General features: G+C 32.8%; 1 protein-coding gene across 1 annotated transcript in view; it reads left to right on the top strand.

Annotated features, from left to right (window-relative positions):
• Window positions 1–5,389, top strand: part of LOC134699495 (uncharacterized) — a 427,645-nt gene extending 422,256 nt beyond the window's left edge. Inside the window, exons 18-19 of the mRNA XM_063561099.1 lie at window positions 439–738; window positions 2,831–5,389. Of these exons, the coding sequence (XP_063417169.1) occupies window positions 439–738; window positions 2,831–3,165 (635 nt within the window). The 3' untranslated portion in view covers window positions 3,166–5,389. The remainder of the gene's footprint in view (window positions 1–438; window positions 739–2,830) is intronic.
• Window positions 5,390–19,560: the final 14,171 nt, after the last annotated feature.

Genomic DNA, 19,560 nt, shown 5'->3' with positions numbered 1-19,560 from the left:
ATGTGTTATCATCCTTTTATTTCATACTGATAATGTTACATGATGATTCTTTTCGAATTTATTGACATCAATATATTATAAAGTCATTACTAAATGTTCAAAATGGTTTAAATCAAGTATTGTTTCTTTGGAATATTAAGATGACCAATGGAGTAAAATACATGTTCATTATAACTATTCATTGCAATACACAAATAGTGGTTAAAAGGTACACTGTCAATTATGCAATGTCTACTTTATATAAATATACATCTTACTTTAAATTTTGAATGTGAAATTTATTTAATTCTTGTGTTCATTTCATTGCGCTTTTCTTTCAAAAGAATGATAAGTTTTCGGGCAATGACATTTTATATACAACAGCAATGTAAGATAATTTTAAGCATTGTTTTTTTTTATGATTCATTATACTTTTTTTTCCCATCTGTTCATTTACAGACAGAATCAGAGAAAATGAAAACAGAATCATACAAGAAATAGAAACAAGCCAGATTTTAGATCATATGATGACACATCTGGTGTTATCAGTAGATGACAGACGCCGTATTGAACAACATGCCGGACAAGATGACCAGAACAAAGCATTGCTGGATATTGTGATTAAAAGGAGAGAACCTGCGTATGGTGTATTTGTTGAAGGATTAGATGCCTATGGATATGAAGAGCTTGCAAATGATTTAAAATGTGATTCACAAGAAATGACCCAAACTGCAGCATTAGTACCTGCAGAGAATGAAGGTATAATCTTGATAATTTCTACATACATAGGCAAAGTAAAGTTACTGCATTGGTGAGAAATAAATGTTTGTAAGTAGGAACTTGCATTGATGTATATTCATTCATAACACTTGAGGAATTACTGGACTGAAAACCGTTTTAGCCATCTTTGATGGTGTTGATGGCACATCGTCGTGAGAAAAATCCGCAGTATCAACATCAGTGTAATCCCCATCAAATAAAAATCGATATCACCATCCCAATACAAAAAGTCTGTTTTACCACACATATTTAAACAATAATAAACAGAAGAAACTGATGAAAATGTTTTAAAGTATTTCTGACCAAAGAGAAGCGAAGTTAGATTTCTTTTTGAGAAATTTATGTGTAAACATGAAATTTAGAAAACAATGAGGCTCTTGAAATATTTTATGAGACCCGACTAAATTGTCGACATTGATTTCAATTATTGTTGTTATTAAAATTAATTAAAATCTATCGACCTTCCACACATTGTTTTCTTAGTGATCAAGTAAAGAGCCGCCATTTCGACCATAATTGTTTTTAATAGCATTAATTGGCCACTTATTAATGTGTTTTTTTAACAATAACGAAAATAGTTAACTTTCAAAAGAAATTCGATGATTATCTTAAAATAAAGAAGAACTTGACATGCTCAAACCTGTCAAATTATTTATGTATGTGCCTGTCCCAAGTCAGGAGCCTGTTATTCAGTGGTTATCGTTTGTTTATGTGTTACATATTTGTTTTTCGTTCATTTTTTTATATAAATAAGGCGGTTAGTTTTTTCGTTTGAATTGTTTTACATTGTCATATCAGGACCTTTTATAGCTGACTATGCGGTTTGGGCTTTGCTTATAGTTGAAGGCTGTACAGTGACCAATAGTTGTTAATATCTGTGTCATTTTGGTCTCTTGTGGACAGTTGTCTCATTCATTGTCATTGGCAATCATACCACATCTTCTTTTTTATATTAATTTTCCTAGTTTTAAATCGGCATTACTACGTTTAGTACATCCCCATATAAAGCATTTCTTTCTAGTAAATATATTCAATTTGTTTAAATGCTTAATTCTAATATGACGTGCTTCTTTTGCAGACTCAGAGATACATAATAATGGCTGTTACAATACACTTTCCATGTAAATCCAAATGTATTGGAAGCTAGTTGCAAACCCTTTGCTGATTTTATTGTTTTAAAAATTGCAATTAAAAAGAGAAACATAACTTGTCTTCTTATTCTGATGCATAATAAAAAGAAATAATGCACAAGAGCTCGAAGAAATCAACAAAATAAAAATAAATTAAATTCTGTGAAAGTATATTACTGATTTTGGCGCATTTAAGTTATTTCAAAACATGACGTCATACAAATGAAAACCCCAGAGTTGAAAGTTTTATTTTACGTGAGCCATCCAAATTCGTATAATATGGTATTTAAATTGATTTTTGAGGTAGGCTTAGTTTAATTTTCTATTGTATTGCATTATTCGAATATTACTGATTTCATCGAGTCAATATGGCGGCTCCTCAGTAAAGAAATATCAACTTTTGATTTGATGGTAACTTAACACGAGAAAAATATGTAAAGTAAAATTGGCAAATGTTTGGTTGGACAATTAAAATTATTAAACATTTTTTGTTCTAACGGTTATTCCCGAAATAATCCCTGCAAGCCATAGATTTATTAAAATGCTTAAGCTTTATCTAACGGGTGGGGGGGGGGGGGGGGGGTAAAAAAAAACAGTCACACACTCTCGCTTCAGTTTTTTAATGACCGTTTTTGTCCTATTGGAATCGAAATAATTCAAATGATTTAATTTTTTGTTCATTGAATTATATATTTTTTTTTAAATTTTAAATCCTGCTGTTTTAAAGGTATAAACATGCTGACATGTTCGCCAAAATCAATTGTTTACATGTATTGAAGGCTAATTAACCACGTGACACAATAAGCTGTCAATCAAAACAAAAAATAAAAAATCCGCTATCGAGACCAGACCGGTACAATAGTCCAAGTATTCACCAAGCCTGATTTTTGTTTACATTTTTTGTCACTTTGAGAAAAAAAAAAGCTTTTTATATTTTGTAGACTTATCAGACTGGAATATTCCATTGTATAAAGTTCGTCTACAGAAGAATTTCCTCAAGGTCATCACTGGTATACAACACGAGAGCATAGTAGATCATCTAATAACAAGAGAGGTATTGTCAGTTGATGATGGGGAAAAGATAGAATCTGGTAAAACCACTCAGGAAAAGAACAGGAAGTTAATGACATTACTGTTACGTAAACATGAACAGGGATATATTGAGTTTCTCAAAGGTCTACGAAAAGACTTTGTGTATGCAGATCTTGCAGATGAAATAGAAAGGACAGCAGTTACAAGTAGGGATATGTCAACTCTTCAGACATGCTATAAATAAAAAAAGTTAAGATAATTTAACAATACTGTACACAACAAGTACAAGACAGCTGTAAACAATCAATAAGATAAGATATTGGGAATCCATTGTTCAATGAGTTGATCACTTAAATGATCTATGTGCATGAATCACAATATACTAGTGAAAGCAATCTTTTATATTACACATATGTAATGTGTGAACGTCATGGGAAGAAAAAGCCAAAATATGTAGCAAGACCTCTTACGAGTGTTCAATTCTTAATAGATGTGTTAATTTTGAAAGAGTCATGACATATAATGTCAGTGTATTTAGATAGAACTATTGAAAATAATGCTCTTTGATCACCTCCGGCTAGGGGTACAAACCTCAGTGCTTTTGATGATTTAGACTTTTGTTAACAAGCAATTCGAAGAAATAATAGCTCATGACAACAGAGAATTGTTGACTATCAAGCTGGTGTAAGCTCGTAAACGAAACATCCACCATCAGTGGCATCAACCTGGTATACACTCACTTAAACATACCAAGTTTATTTTTTGTGATGCCATAAGCGCCCAAGTGAGTAAATTCGATGCGTTCAGTAATCAATTAACCTTGAAATAATATGTTTGCATTTTATTAATTAAAACCATTTACTAGATGACCAGATGAGATCAACTCGTGTTTTCAGAATTATTCATTTAAGTGTATTTTTACATTTTAAAGCACAATGCTAGATTGAAATTGTTTGTACAAACATCGCAAGTATTATTCTTCCTGTGTATATACATATTCATCTATATCTGTTCCCTCTCTAGATCTGTAAGGGAAATGTCATAACTTGATACAATATACTAAATGTACTTTTTTGATAAATTTTGAATAACCTGGATAGCTGCAATTAGATTTGTACTAATTTCATTTCATTCAAAACTTTGCAGGGTAATCTTGACAATTTCTATGTTAATCAATAGTAAATCTAGGTCTAGATTTTAAGTCTAATGAACTATTAAGTATGCACAAATGAAAAACACTGATTTAGAGAGAGATTGTTGTTAACATGGTTAATGTGTTTCTGATTTTGTTTACATTAGCTTGTTGTACATTGTGTTTTTCAAACAGCTACTTTTAAATGTACATTTGTAAATACAAATTTAAATATCTCTTCATAAATAGAGTTTTTAACAAAAATGCATGATGTTTACCTATTATGTAAATATAGTTTTTGCTACATAACATGGTCTTCCACAACTAGTGTTTCTTACATAATGCATCTGATTTATATAATGTTCTTATCTTTCATCCATTAGAATAAGGATTTGAAATCCAAACAGATCAGTGGTAAATGTTTTATTATATTAGGCCACTTTTTTTTTATTAGTTGGTTTACGGATCCGCCGACCCTGTTTTTCACGATATTGAAATAAAAATAAAAACGATTTTGATGATTTTTTAATTTCGCCGACCTTTTTCTGTTTGAAGAAGTACAAATAAAAATAAAAACATGATTAAAAAAAGATCGGTCTTTCTTCTTCCAGTCGGAATACCCTCGGAGTTGATTCGGAAATCCCGTGCGGTTCCCTGTTCAGTGAACGTTTCATGATGATCTAATGTGGTGAAAAGGAACCAGTTGAAAGGCGGTTCCCTGTTCAGTCAACGTTTCATCATGATTTAATGCGGTGAAAAGGAACCAGTTGAAAATGGAGGCAACTTCCAAGCAAGGACCAAAGCTCATAAACTCGGCAATCAATGTTACACGCAGGCCTTCGGGAAAGTTCGGAGAGCCGACAACCTTGCTTCAGAAGTTGAAATGGAGGACCAGATACGATTTTAATATTGTTGCCTTGGAGATTTTCGGTGTAAATCTTAACGGTTGAACAAAATAAACATCGCAGTCATGAATAATAAAAATGAAAATTATTTTTGAGATGGTTTGGGAAGTTTGGTTTAAAAGGTCGAACAACCGCTAATTTGAAACCCTGTTTTAGACAGTCAGTGAGGTAGACGGCGGGTCAACTTTGGTTTAAGTGTTGATCAGAAAGTCTGAAACCCGTCGAAAGGGGTTGTTTTAGTTTCTTGAGGATTGAGCTGCATTTGTCATTACATATATGAGGTACAAATAATTATGACGTCTGGCAAGGCTTTCTGGCATCCAAGATTTGTTTTAAATAGCCTTGCCAGACGTCACTTTATAAGGGAAGAATCTTTTAACTTGCTGCCAGGGATGGGTGTCTGATTAATTGGCCTTATTAAATAAATACCTAAATACCAACCCACCGTACCCATTAAGATTTAATGGAACAGAGATGGGATATGCTGGACAAGATCCCAACACAAAATCAGAACATGTATTACTGTAATAGAATGCCTGACAATTAAAATCACTTCAACATTTATAAAAAGGGACAATCCCAGAACACTTCGAGATATAAGCTTATACTTTATTAATAGCAGTGTAAAATAGCATAAAAAGCCTAAGAAGGACATGTTTTCATGTACCACATATGAAGGTATATGACATGCAGAGTGCATATGGTATTTCCTCAATAAGATTGTATTTTGTTATGAGGAATTTTGTCACTCCCTGATCTAAATTTGATAAATAAATACACAGAACAAAGAGAAATGCAATTGGTAAAGACACTTCCCTTTCATCAGGGACATGGTTTCATCAATCTACATTGACATTGGACTCCTTGTAACACATTAAGTTTAAATTGAAACAGCAAGAATCAATACCAAATTATGAAACGATCTGCATACATGTTTAGTACAAAATGCATAATACTATCATATCTATCTATCTATCTTCCCGTCAAGGTGTGGACTCATTTTTGAGTGTATATACTCCAGCGATTATATTACTATTATATAGAGTAATGTCATTGTTTGTTTCTCTCCATTTTTGGTTAAAAAAAACAGTATTAATTCCTATTTTTATTTTTATTTATTTTTCGACCTCCTACCCTACATTTTTTCATTGTTTTTATTTTTATTTTTTTTTTCGACCTCCTACCCTTCCTTTTTTAAGAAGAATCCCGTAAACCAACTAATAAAAAAAAGTGGCCTTATGTTCACAAATATCTTAACGTGTTACAGTAGAAATTAAAATGTCATAAAACATTTATATATCTCTATCCAAATGAAATGTTGTATGAGTTGTTTTTTAGCTCACTTGGCCCTTCGGCTTTTCTCATCACTTTGCGTCCGTCGTCCGTCGTCCGTCGTCGTCTTCGTCCTCCTGCGTCCGGCGTTAACTTTTACAAAAATCTTCTCCTCTGAAACTACTGGGCCAAATTAAACCAAACTTGGCCACATTCATCATTGGGGTATCTAGTTTAAAAATTGTGTCCAGTGACCCGGTCAACCAACCAAGATGGCCGCCATGGCTAAAAATAGAACATAGGGGTAAAATGCAGTTTTTGGCTTATAACTCAAAAACCAAAGCATTTAGAGCAATTCTGACATGCGGTTAAATTGTTTATCAGATCAAGATCTATCTGCCCTGAAAATTTCAGATGAATCGAACAACCTCTTGTTGGGTTGCTACCCCTAAATTGGTAATTTTAAGGAAATTTTGCTGTTTTTGGTTATTATCTTGAATAATATTATAGATAGAGATAAACTGTAAACAGCAATAATGTTCAGCAAAATAAGATTTACAAATAAGTCAACATGACCGAAATGGTCAAATGACCCCTTTAGGAGTTATTGCCCTTTATAGTCAATTTTTAACCATTATTCGTAAATCTTAGTAATCTTTTACAAAAATCTTCTCCTCTGAAACTACCGGGCCAAATTAAACCAAACTTAACCACAACCATCATTGAGGTATCTAGTTTAAAAATTGTGTCTGGTGACCCGGTCAACCAACCAAGATGGCCACATGGCTAAAAATAGAACATGGGGTAAAATGCAGTTTTTGGCTTATAACTCGAAAACAAAAGCATTAAGAGCAAAACTGGCATGGGGTTAAATTGTTTATCAGGTCAAGATCTATCTGCCCTGAAAATTTCAGACAAACAGATTGTCAATTTTTAACAATTTTCATAAAATTTGTAAATTTTTACTAACATTTTCAACTGAAACTACTGGGCCAATCATTATAGATGGGGATATTTGTATGCAGCAAGAATGTTCAGTAAAGTTAGATCTACAAACACATCACCATCACCAAAACACAATTTTGTCACAAATCTATCTGTGTCCTTTGTTGAATATTCACATATACCAAGGTGAGCGACACAGGCTCTTTAGAGCCTCTAGTTTCTGTTTTGCACATCTGGTTTATTAAAGAGAAGTCGAGTTTGTATATTTAAATGGAATTATTTAAAAAAAAAAATGTTCATTTCATCACCAATATCAAAATTGGTATAGTTATTAATTTTTCTGAACTCATTCGTTCGTTCATTGATAAGCTATTTCTATTGATACATTATGAACATGTTTAATAATGCCTATAATATTCAATAATCTTGTCAGAAAAGGTTTTGTGACAAGTAATTGAAATTAAATATATGAATCCCGTAATATTAATTTCTCATATAATATATTTCTTCTTGTATTTAATAATCTTAGATTTGTATATAAAAGTGCTTAGTAGATTTTATGACTTGATCATGTTTATTTATCTCTTGTAAATTAAGGTTTACATTGTGTTATTGAGGTGGTTATTTTTATCACTGTTTGTGTGTTTAAGTAGTGTATTTTACTTTTTTTAAATATGTTTAAACTTCTGATGAGTCCTTATGGAACAAAAATAAATAAAGAAATGTTCTTGTTCTGATTCGATGCCCTCCCCTAAAAAAGACAACAAAAAACATCGACACTTTGAACCTAACAGGCCAACCTATCCAAAAGCATCGTATTCGTACATCTAAACTAAAGAGAAAAATGTAAAATAACAGAAATACAAAACTCAAAGAAAATTTTTATTCAGAGATTATTTGGAGATTTTCTTAACAAATGGCAGAACTCAAAGGTCAAGCACAACAATATATTCATGTACTTACTTGGTACAGGAATGGCCTTATGTAGAATTAAGGACAAAAATGTATGAACAAAACAAACATACATAACACATAAAAATGTAACAAATAGGGGTATGACAGTAGTATAATATTCCATTATATTGACAAAAAAAGTGTGAACAAAACAAACATACATAACACATAAAAATGTCAAAAATAGGGGTATGACAGTAGTATAACATTCCATTATATTGACAAAAAAAGTGTGAACAAAACAAACATACATAATACATGAAAATGTCAAAAATAGGGGTACAGCAGTCAACAATGTGCCATTTTTTAGCTCACCTGGCCCGAAGAGCCAAGTGAGCTTTTCCCATCACTTTGCGTCCGGCGTCTGTCGTCGTCCGTCGTCGTTAACTTTTACAAAAATCTTCTCCTCTGAAACTACTAGGCCAAATTAAACCAAACTTGGCCACAATCATCATTGGGGTATTTAGTTTAAAAAATGTGCTCGATGACCCAGCCAATCAGTCAAGATGGCCGTCATAGCTAAAAATAGAACATAGGGGTAAAATGCAGTTTTTGGCTTATAACTCAAAAACCAAAGCATTTAGAGCAAAACTGACATGGGGGTAAAATTGTTTATCAGGTCAGGATCTATGTGCCCTGAAATTTTCAGATGAATCGGACAATCCGTTGTTGGGTTGCTGCCCCTGAATTGGTAATTTTAAGGAAATTTTGCTGTTTTTGGTTATTATCTTGAATATTATTATAGATAGAGATAAACTGTAAACAGCAATAATGTTCAGCAAAGTAAGATCTACAAATAAGTCAACACAACAGAAATGGTCAGTTGCCCCCTTAAGGAGTTATTGCCCTTTATAGTCAATTTTTAACCATTTTTCGTAAATCTTAGTAATCTTTTACAAAAATCTTCTCTTCTGAAACTACTGGGCCAAATTAAACCAAACTTGGCCACAATCATCATTGGGGTATCTTTTTAAAAAAATGTGTGGCGTGACCCGGCCAACCAACCGAGATGGCCGCCATGTCTAAAAATAGAACATAGGGGTAAAATGCAGTTTTTGGCTTATAACTCAAAAACCAAAGCATTTAAAGCAAATGTGACATGAAGTAAAATTGAATATCAGGTCAAGATCTATTTGCCCTAAAATTTTCAGATGAATCGGACAGCCCGTTGTTGGGTTGCTGCCCCTGAATTAGTAATTTCAAGGAAATTTGGCTGTTTTTGGTTATTATCTTGAATATTATTATAGATAGATAAACTGTAAACAGCAATAATGTTCAGCAAATTAAGATTTACAAATAAGTCAACATGACTGAAATGGTCAGTTGCCCCCTTTAGGAGTTATTGCCCTTTATAGTCAATTTTTAACCATTTTTCGTAAATCTTAGTAATCTTTTACAAAAATCTTCTCCTCTGAAACTACTGGGCCAAATTAAACCAAACTTGGCTACAATCATCATTGGGTATCTAGTTTAAAAAATGTGTGGCGTGACCTGGCCAACTAACCAAGATGGCCGCCACGGCTTAAAATAGAACATATATTAGTTAAAATTCTGTGTTTGGCTTATAACTCAAAAACCAAAGCATTTAAAGCAAATCTGACATGTAGTAGAATTGTTTATCAGGTCAAGATCTATCTGCCCTGAAATTTTCAGATGAATCGGACAACCCGTTGTTTGGTTGCTGCCCCTGAATTGGTAATTTTAAGGAAATTTTGCTGTTTTTGGTTATTATCTTGAATATTATTATACATAGAGATAAACTGTAAAAAGCAATAAATGTCGGCAAAGTAAGATCTACAAATAAGTCAGCATGACCGAAATGGTCAGTTGCCCCCTTTATGAGTTATTGCCCTTTATAGTCAATTTTTAACCATTTTTCGTAAATCTTAGTAATCCTTTACAAAAATCTTCTCCTCTGAAACTACTGGGCCAAGTTCATTATAGATAAAGATAATTGTAAGCAGCAAAAATGTTCAGTAAAGTAAGATGTACAAACACATCACCATCACCAAAATACAATTTTGTCATGAATCCATCTGCGTCCTTAGTTTAATATTCACATAGACCAAGGTGAGCGACACAGGCTCTTTAGAGCCTCTTGTTTTCACCATAAAAGCAAAAACGACAAAAAACAAGTGTCTTTGCAAATGATCGATTTCAAGAAAAACAGGTAAACGATACGAAAGGTATATTCATATTCATAATCTCTGAACCAGGGCAAAAAAAAAAGACGACAAAAAGATAAACAACAGTCTGCACAGACTGGTTAGCACAGAGCCTACCGAATGCAAAATGATCCAAGTGATTCCCTGTATAAGCAACCAAATGTTTTTCTTAAAAGGGAGGGGGGGGCCCTGCCGCCTCTTAATCCGCCGCTGGTTTCGTTTGATACCTCTCTTTTATTATATGTAAGGTTAAATTGCAATTTTTTTCACCATAAAAACAAAAATGCCAAAAACGACAAAAAAGGGTCTTTGCAAATGATCAATTTCAAGAAAAACAGAGGTAAAAAATATGAAAGGTTTATTCACATTCATAAACTCTCAGCAATGGGAAAAATAAAGACGACAAAAAGATAAACAACAGTCTGCACAGACTGGTTAGCACAGAGCCTACCGAATGCAAAATGATCCAAGTGATTCCCTGTATAAGCAACCAAATGTTTTTCTTAAAAGGGAGGGGGGGCCCTGCCGCCTCTTAATCCGCCGCTGGTTTCGTTTGATACCTCTCTTTTATTATATGTAAGGTTAAATTGCAATTTTTTTCACCATAAAAACAAAAATGCCAAAAACGACAAAAAAGGGTCTTTGCAAATGATCAATTTCAAGAAAAACAGAGGTAAAAAATATGAAAGGTTTATTCACATTCATAAACTCTCAGCAATGGGAAAAATAAAGACGACAAAAACATAAACAACAGTCTGCACAGACTGGGTAGCACAGAGCCTACCGAATGCAGAAAGGTCCAAGTGTTGTTTCGAACTGGGATATGAAATAAACTTTGCAGTGGCGGATCCAGAAATTTTCAAGTAGGTGCCCACTGGCTGCCTGAGAAGGGGCCGATTTCGTCACGCTTTGGTGATTCCTTATATAAGCAACCACATTTTTTTTCTTAAAAGGGTGGGGGGCCGGGACCCCTGCCCACTCTAAATCCGCATCTGGTTTGGTTTGATACCTCTCTTTTATATGTAAGGTTAAATTGCAATTTTAGAAAGGTTTTGTAAAAGGTGGTTGAAAAGTGGTACTTTAGCTATTACACAATTGATAAACATGTCCCACATGATATAACATAAGCAAATGCGTAACTCATATATATCATGTTTTTCAGTATGATTTCAATCATCGAATTGATCTGGGGTTTTGATGAATTCACTTTTAAATAATGATCATACAAGAGCACGTAGCGATATATCCCGGCTTCAAGAAAAAACAAGTATTCATTTCTCCCCTGTTGGAGTTACAAACATGACACATGCATAGACATTTTACAAGTATTTCTCTGGAGATTGGATGTCTAGGGACTCACTTCATTTTTTTTAAATCCCAGTTCCGCACCCGACCCCCATGAATGCTTGCATATCATGTATATCAATGAATTCAATATCTAGGAATTCAAATGATAGCAAAGTGTATCGAAAATGTCTTGATTGTTTGCGTCCTATTCACAGACATATAGATGATTTCCAATTAATATCTATATAAATGTTCACATATCGTAATTGATTGGATCTACTCGTGCTTGTTCATTGTTAAACATCTCCTTGCTATTGACAGAGATACATTTAAAACATTCAAATAAAATCTATATAATCCGAATGCGTTAACGTATCTTACAAGATTGGTTCCAGTAAAAGAGGTATGCTTCTTTCGGAATGATTGCTTCAACATAGTAATAAGAAAGAACGACAAGCGTCGATACAGCTTCTTTTTTGTACGTAAATCTTCATGAATTCATAGAACAAGTGTGTCAACGCACCAGCCAAACCCTTTCCGTATCTTTGATCAACAGTTGCCATAAAAATCGGATAACGTGAATCGCCATTAGTTTTTCGTTGTGAATTTTCCCTGATAAATTGTCAATTGTCTTTAAATAACGTGTCGAATCACTTCATGTTTTTAGTGTTCTGTTATTGTTTTGAGCCGACGATGAAGTCAACGATTTCTGGAAAATTGTTCTTTCCCTTTTTTTTTACAAAATTCGAAATCGTAGATCCGTTTATAAAATCGCTCGTACGAACTCAATATCTGAGTTAACCGACAGCAATGATACCACTGTTGTTTTTCCTCCAAAGATATTAGAACTAAAAAAAAAAACACACGAAAAAAATGTCACAAATGTAACACAGGTGAGAACCCTTTCAACTTCCATTCATATTTTCAGAATTTGTAGGAAACAATACAACACAAATTGTAAATTCATTATGTCAGCACTATACCTGTTTTTCATGAAATGCGAATCATGATTTACATAAATAGAGGAATGAGTATATTAACACATTAGGTTCAATAAGGAATTGAAATCATCAGACACAGAACATTTCTCTAAGAGATCACATTGTTATTTGATTAGTTTCTGACCTTTTAAAAGTGTGCATGCCAAAATAATGCATCCTTTATATCGGCTGTGTTTAACATGTTGTGTACACAGTATATTATAAACGGTGTCAAGATGACAATTTTAAGAGTTATGCATTTCATTATCAGCAGCAGATGTATGGGAATTACAGGCACACTTTACATTGTATGAAGAAAGTATTGCCATTTTTTAAAACAAGATTTTTTGACAGTTTTGTTTGAACTTATACAGAAACTTAGGTTTCAACTTTATCAGGCAAAGTTGGCTTTAGATGAATTTGGCTACTTATTTTAGGTATTTCTGACATATAGCTCTTCAACGGTTTCGATACTTATACATCTTCGGATTTCAAATGTTTGGCTTTGAGCGTTCTTGATGAAGGTAAATCTATAAAAGCGCTTCGGACCAAAGAAATTATTGAACGTGTTGTTTTTTTTTAAAACGTAACCAGCAATAAAATACTGATGCATTTTTTTGTATAGCTGTAGTACAGGTATAAAGAATATATTTAATTTTAGTCAGTCACATCTGCAAATATATTTACAGCACCTGAGATAACTAAATCATATCTTTCAATTCCATTTCATCCCGAAAATGATATTTTATAAGGAACTGTTGAAAAACATTAACAAAGAAATAACAATAACCCTTTTTGCTAATTTCAGTAAGAATTTCACAAAAATATGAAATTACCTGGTTGTTTAAATCATTTGTTGACGAAAATATATTATATATATTTTGATTTGCTATATATTTAAGATACATAAATGCACGAAAAATGCTGAAATGTCTCACCTTCATTAGTAATCATTGACATTATGTTTAAAATCCTAAATATAAAGCTTTACTTCAACTATCACATCAACTTAACATGACCTATGCAAATGAGGACAAGGTCAAATACCCCGACTGGAAATACATGTTCACCTTACAATCATTCCATACACCACCTTTACTCTAAATAAAGTTGACCTATTGCACATCGAAGAAACAAAGTTAACCAGGAAAGCTTATCATTGATCAATGCACCATTTTAATGAGACCAAGGTCAAATAAACGCTGCAAGACAGACATGTACATCTTAAAACAATTACATATTTAATATCTTGTTGTCCTTTTGCATATAGTATGTAAAAGACACACTCAACCATGAAAACATAATGTTGATCAATGAATCATGAACATACATATAAGGTCATAGTCAAATGATAATTGCAAGACAGACATATACCACAGTGTAGATACTATTCTGTACGCTATCCGGAAGTCACGATTTTCGAAACGATGATTTCCAACTGGCTATCAGGCCGGTTTTGCCTACAGTGATTTTTCTAATCATTTGTTTACTCCTATATCTATAAAGTGCTTTGAACATCTTCAAGGTATGTATAGCATCATAAATATGAGTAACTGTATCAAAAACATGCATTAGAATATAAAATATACGTGTGCATCACACCAACTAGAGAGAAAAAGGTGAAATCGATGGACAATTTTACTTTCGTGGTACAAAGTAAATAATCTTTTATTGCAAATATTTGCACCAGTTTACAATTAAATATATACTGTTTCAATATTTTGTTCGTATTTGAGTAGAATAGTAGTATTCCCATATAAAAATATTTTTCCTTGAGGATCCCAAAATATATTACTGTACGATCAGTCTACAACTTATTGTATTCTAAAACCGATTTCTGATTTTTTAACTGTATGACCAGTCGTGATTTAAAAAAAAACAAAAACGGCAATTTCAAGATATATACGTGCCTATGTGATATTATGAACTGCCCAGGGAACTGTAGTGTGTAATTTCTTTCATCAGACAATACAAATATATCTGATTATTTGTGTAGACGGCAAAATAATTGTATTTTTGTTCCGTCGCTCTTTTTTAAAATCAAATGCCGAAAAGCAATACATAATTCGTTTGTGCCATTCTTCTTATCGTTCGCCTTTACACTTGAATACCAGTCTCCTCAACAAATCTGGTGGTCTTCTGTAGGGCATCCACTGGACCGTATAATTTCTCTTTGAGTGGTGTTTCTGGGTGCCATATCTTATTTCTCAATGCCTGATGGGTCTTGCATGACTGCTTGTGGACTTTGCAATTATAGTGTAGCATTACAGTTATCTGTTTAGCTATTACATTTTTAAAGACTTTTTACACCGTCCGCCATTGACCAGTTGATGATAACATATATCAAGGTTGTCTCTTTTTGAAATTACAAAAAAAAATGGATAAAGAAAGCTTTGCGTAGGGGGATAATTTATGTGATATAATTTTGGTAAGTTTACAGAAATCATTACTGTATCAATAACGAATGAATTTAAAATGAAAAGGGTTTTATCAGTTACTTAAAGCGATTTTTGGGTTAATCCATATATGTCATTGTACTGAATACATTTGTTAATTGCGTGGCAACTTGTGAAAATGATACTAATTTGCTTATGTTCTTTCACCCTTTTTTACAGAACTTTCCACAGAAAAATCGGTTGGTGCGACCATTAAAACGTTTAAACCCGCTGTCCCTAAATTTTAAAATAAATTGAGACTTGGATCGAGAGTTGGCTCATGGGCACTCATACCACATCTTCTTATTCATATTGTTTTGGTGATGTTAGAATGCTGCCAAACATTGTTGATGCCCTTTACTCATGAACCGTTCAATCAAAGCTTTTAAAATTTTAATTTGTCGTTACAGCTGCCAAAATGGAGGTCAAGTTTGATATTGACGATTTTTACTGTTTCTGATCATGAGGTATGCTTCTTGAATGTTTTAAAAATGGAGTTTCAGTCGTGTCCGCCGTGCTTTAACTCACGAATCGTTCATTCATACAACTTTTCAAACATTAATATGTTGTTACTGGTTATAACATGGAGGTAAAGTTTGATATTTTCACATTCAACGTCCAAGAGAGATAGTGTTTGAAAGATTAAAAAATGTAAGATATTAATAAATTAAAAAAAAAATCTGGATTGCTGTCTTCTGAAAGGCTCTTGTTTTGATTTTCCTTGGGAGTCGGCTATTTTTTTGTTATCTTTCATTTTTCATTTACATCTGCCCCATTATAGAAACATTCAGGCTAAACGTTGGTATTAGTCGACCCTGAGGAAAACTTTGGGATGGGGTGAAAGGGAGGCACATCATTAATATCTAGTCCACTGACTTTGTTATTTGAAAATTGTTTATGACATGTACATGTTAAATTCAAATCAATATAAATGCGGAAATGCATTCAAGTAGACGAAAGATATATTTTTTTTCAGGATAATCCAATGAAAGAGTTTCGCTTTTTTTATTGCACAAATGTATGGCCAAATGATTTTGCAGAACTTGTAGATGATTGCATAATTCGTTATGATTCAGAAGAATTAAAGTTGAAAGTTGTAAAACGTGTTTCTCCATCTTTTTCAAATGTCCGAACAACAAACTTCAAACTGATACCTGCTGAAATTAAGAAGGACAATAAACCCCCGCTTTACAAAGTGGTGTACAATTGAGTGTCAAAAAAACAGCTCTACATCCAAAACAAAGTGAAAGAACTGTGATAAATTATAGGCTACAGTACGGCCTCGAATGTGTGTAAATACATGCACTTCTATATAACAATAAATTGTGTGTTTGTACAATTTTAAGTATAACGGAGGACATTTCTGAAACTTTCATATACAATAAATCTTCCTCTTAGGTTTCATATGTTTACAGAATGTGAATTTATTGAAATACATTTGCGTTATTTAGAAAAATGCCATCTTCTAATGTATCGTAAATAACTTTAAAATCACCACTATAAAACAGTGAAATAAAGACTGATCTTAAAGTTTCAAAATATACAAGCGAGACTGATCGTACAGTGAGAAATTCAAGCAAGTGTAATTTTCTTATGTCTTGCTTCAAAGATCTAGGTGAAACTTTTACCACCACTTGAAATATACTTCGTTTAACATGTTTAGTTAATTAAGTCTAGTTTTTATGCTAATTTGTACACTAAGAGGGTAAAAAGATTGTTTTCAGGATCACGGACCGATTTTCCTTAGTGATGCACTTGAAAATCTCTTGTTTAAGGCAAATGTACAAATAATAAATGTACTTAATTTAATACTAAACCATTTGAGTACATCAATGTCAGCTGAATTGATCATTAAGAAATGCAGATAATCAACTTACAGTTTAATTCAGTATGTCCATCACATTTAAAATGTGATTCAAAATTCTCGACTTCCGGATAGCGTACCGAGTAGTATCTACACTGTGTATACACATTACAACCACTCCATATACCAAATATAGTTGACCTATTGCAAAAAGTATAAGAGAAGCAGACCCAAAAATAAACAATTAACGTTGAGCAATGAACCATAGACATGAGGTTAAGGTCAAATAAAGCACACCAGACTGACATGTACATTATAAGATATGTTCATACACCAAATATAGTTAACCACTAAACAATGAAAATTAGGTAAAGGTCAGATGACACCTACCAGATGGACATGGACATCTTACAATCATTCCATACAACAAATTTAGGGGAACTATTGCTTATATCATCTAACTACGAAAACTTAACCTTGTTCACTGATCCACGACTTTTTTTAAAATGCATGTATCTCAGAAGGAATCACATTAACCGTTTTACTTATTGTCAAGTCACTTTAAAAAATGTTGCAATTTATGTATTAACTCTAAAATCATATCCATACATAATATTTGTCTCAAACTAATTCAAAGTGCTATGATCGTTCAACAGATATATGTGTGCTGAAATGTTGCCCATTTCATTGTGTCAACATAGTCAAGTATAGATTCTCTGTCGAGGTAATTCACCATGGCAACTGAGTGTTAGTAAGGTAACCATAACATACTAACTGTTAATACAGAACACACTACAACTTATAATGAAAAAAAAAATACAATTTACATGAACTACAGGTACCCTAATCCATGATGATAATGTCAGATGAGATGACAATTTGTCTATGTTTTAACCCATGTTTAAGCTTGGTGTGGTCAAGAGATTAACCTGATAGCGGATATTAGATGTGATTGTTGTTATTAGAGATTTTTTGCAATGTCTCACAACAGAGCTTGGAATAAATACAACTAATGGTAACCCTAAATATTCTTTAACATCATTTACCAAGGACGAACTTTTACAAAATCATAAGGCGTTAAGCTGTCCTTCTTTCCTTTGGTATCAACATCAAAGAAAACGAAGAAAACTTACCATCATTATACTGGATACCTAAATTACACAAAACTCCATATAAAGAACGATACATAGCTTGGTCTTCAAAATGTTCGACTGAACATCTTTCTAAAGTACTGACTACTATTCTTTCTACAGTTATAGATGGGCTTCAAAAATATTGTGATGAAAAATATTCTAACAATGGTGTTTACCAGATGTGGATTCTCAAAAATTCGAAAGATCTACTGTTAAATCTTCGATCACAATCTTTGCAATTTTACGGCAACATAAAAAATGTTGACTTTCTACATTATATGCTACTATTTCCCATGCTCAGTCGACTTCACCATCTAATAAAACAGAGCTTTTTCTATAAAAATGGGAATCGTAGATACAAGTTTCTTGTTTTGGGTTACAATAATTCATATTTTGTGAAGAATCACACTGAATTTTCCAGAAAATATACTGAAGATGATATTATCAAAATGCTTGACTTTTTGATCGACAATAAATTTGGAGGACAAGACAGTCGGTATTCCAATGGGTACAAATTGTGCACCCCTGCTGTCCGATTTGTTTTTGTACTCGTATGAAGCAGAAAGAAAGAGCACCTAGCGAAATTCTTTAATTTTACTTTCCGATATATTGATGATGTTTTATCATTGAATAACCCATATTTCAGCCAATACTTACATTTCATATATCCCAGTGAACTTGAAATTAAGGATACTACTGATACTAGAAGGACCAATTCATACCTTGATCTTTTCCTCAATATTGACACAGATGGACGACTTCACACGAACATCTATGATAAATGGGACGATTTCAACTTCCCAATTATCAATTTCCCATTTCTCAGCAGTAACATACCCTCTGCCTCTTCGTATGGTGTTTTCATATCACAATTGATACGTTATTCTCGTGCTTGCTCACACTATACGGACTTCATATACAGAAGTGTGCTCCTTACGCAGATACTGCTCCAACAAAGTTATGAAAAAGACAGATTAAAATTGACACTCTGTAAATTTTATGGACACCATCACGAATTGGTTGATCCATACAACGTGTCTTTGACCGAACTAGCTAAGGACATTTTTACCACATGGTAGATTGTGGTTTGTCATTACGTTTGTCTAATCTTTTAATTACCAAACGTGACTTATTCCCAACTGTCACTGTTTTTGTGAGTGTGAATTTCCATTACTATAAGACGTGTTACGGTACTTATCTATCCAAAATTCGTGTATTTAGTTTAAATGTTTAATGTTATATTTGTAATTCTCATCGGATTTTGTCAAGTGTGTTGACGTCTTTTCTATTATATTCATGTGTTATGATAAAGAAAATTAATCACCGCCTTCATTGATAAGTTTTCATTTTGTTCAACGTAATCTATACGATGTTTTACGTTTGAAGTTAGATTCAAAAACCGGACATAGCTATATTATATGGTTAATTGCTACCTTCGTTTGCAATTAAAAGGTATAGAAATGTGCATTGTTATTAAATGCATTATCAGTTTTTAGTTAAAATATAATCTTAAATCAATCCTATTTCTATTTTATTCATTCAAATGTGACGTCATTTTTCATTTTTTGATGATCTGTTTTACAAATTCAAATGTGACGTCATTTTTTTGTATTTTTTTACAATTTCA

The sequence above is a fragment of the Mytilus trossulus genome, unplaced genomic scaffold, assembly GCF_036588685.1.
Source record: "Mytilus trossulus isolate FHL-02 unplaced genomic scaffold, PNRI_Mtr1.1.1.hap1 h1tg000070l__unscaffolded, whole genome shotgun sequence".
NCBI classification, from domain to species: Eukaryota; Metazoa; Mollusca; class Bivalvia; order Mytilida; family Mytilidae; genus Mytilus; species Mytilus trossulus.
This window is presented reverse-complemented; position numbering and strand designations above follow the sequence as displayed.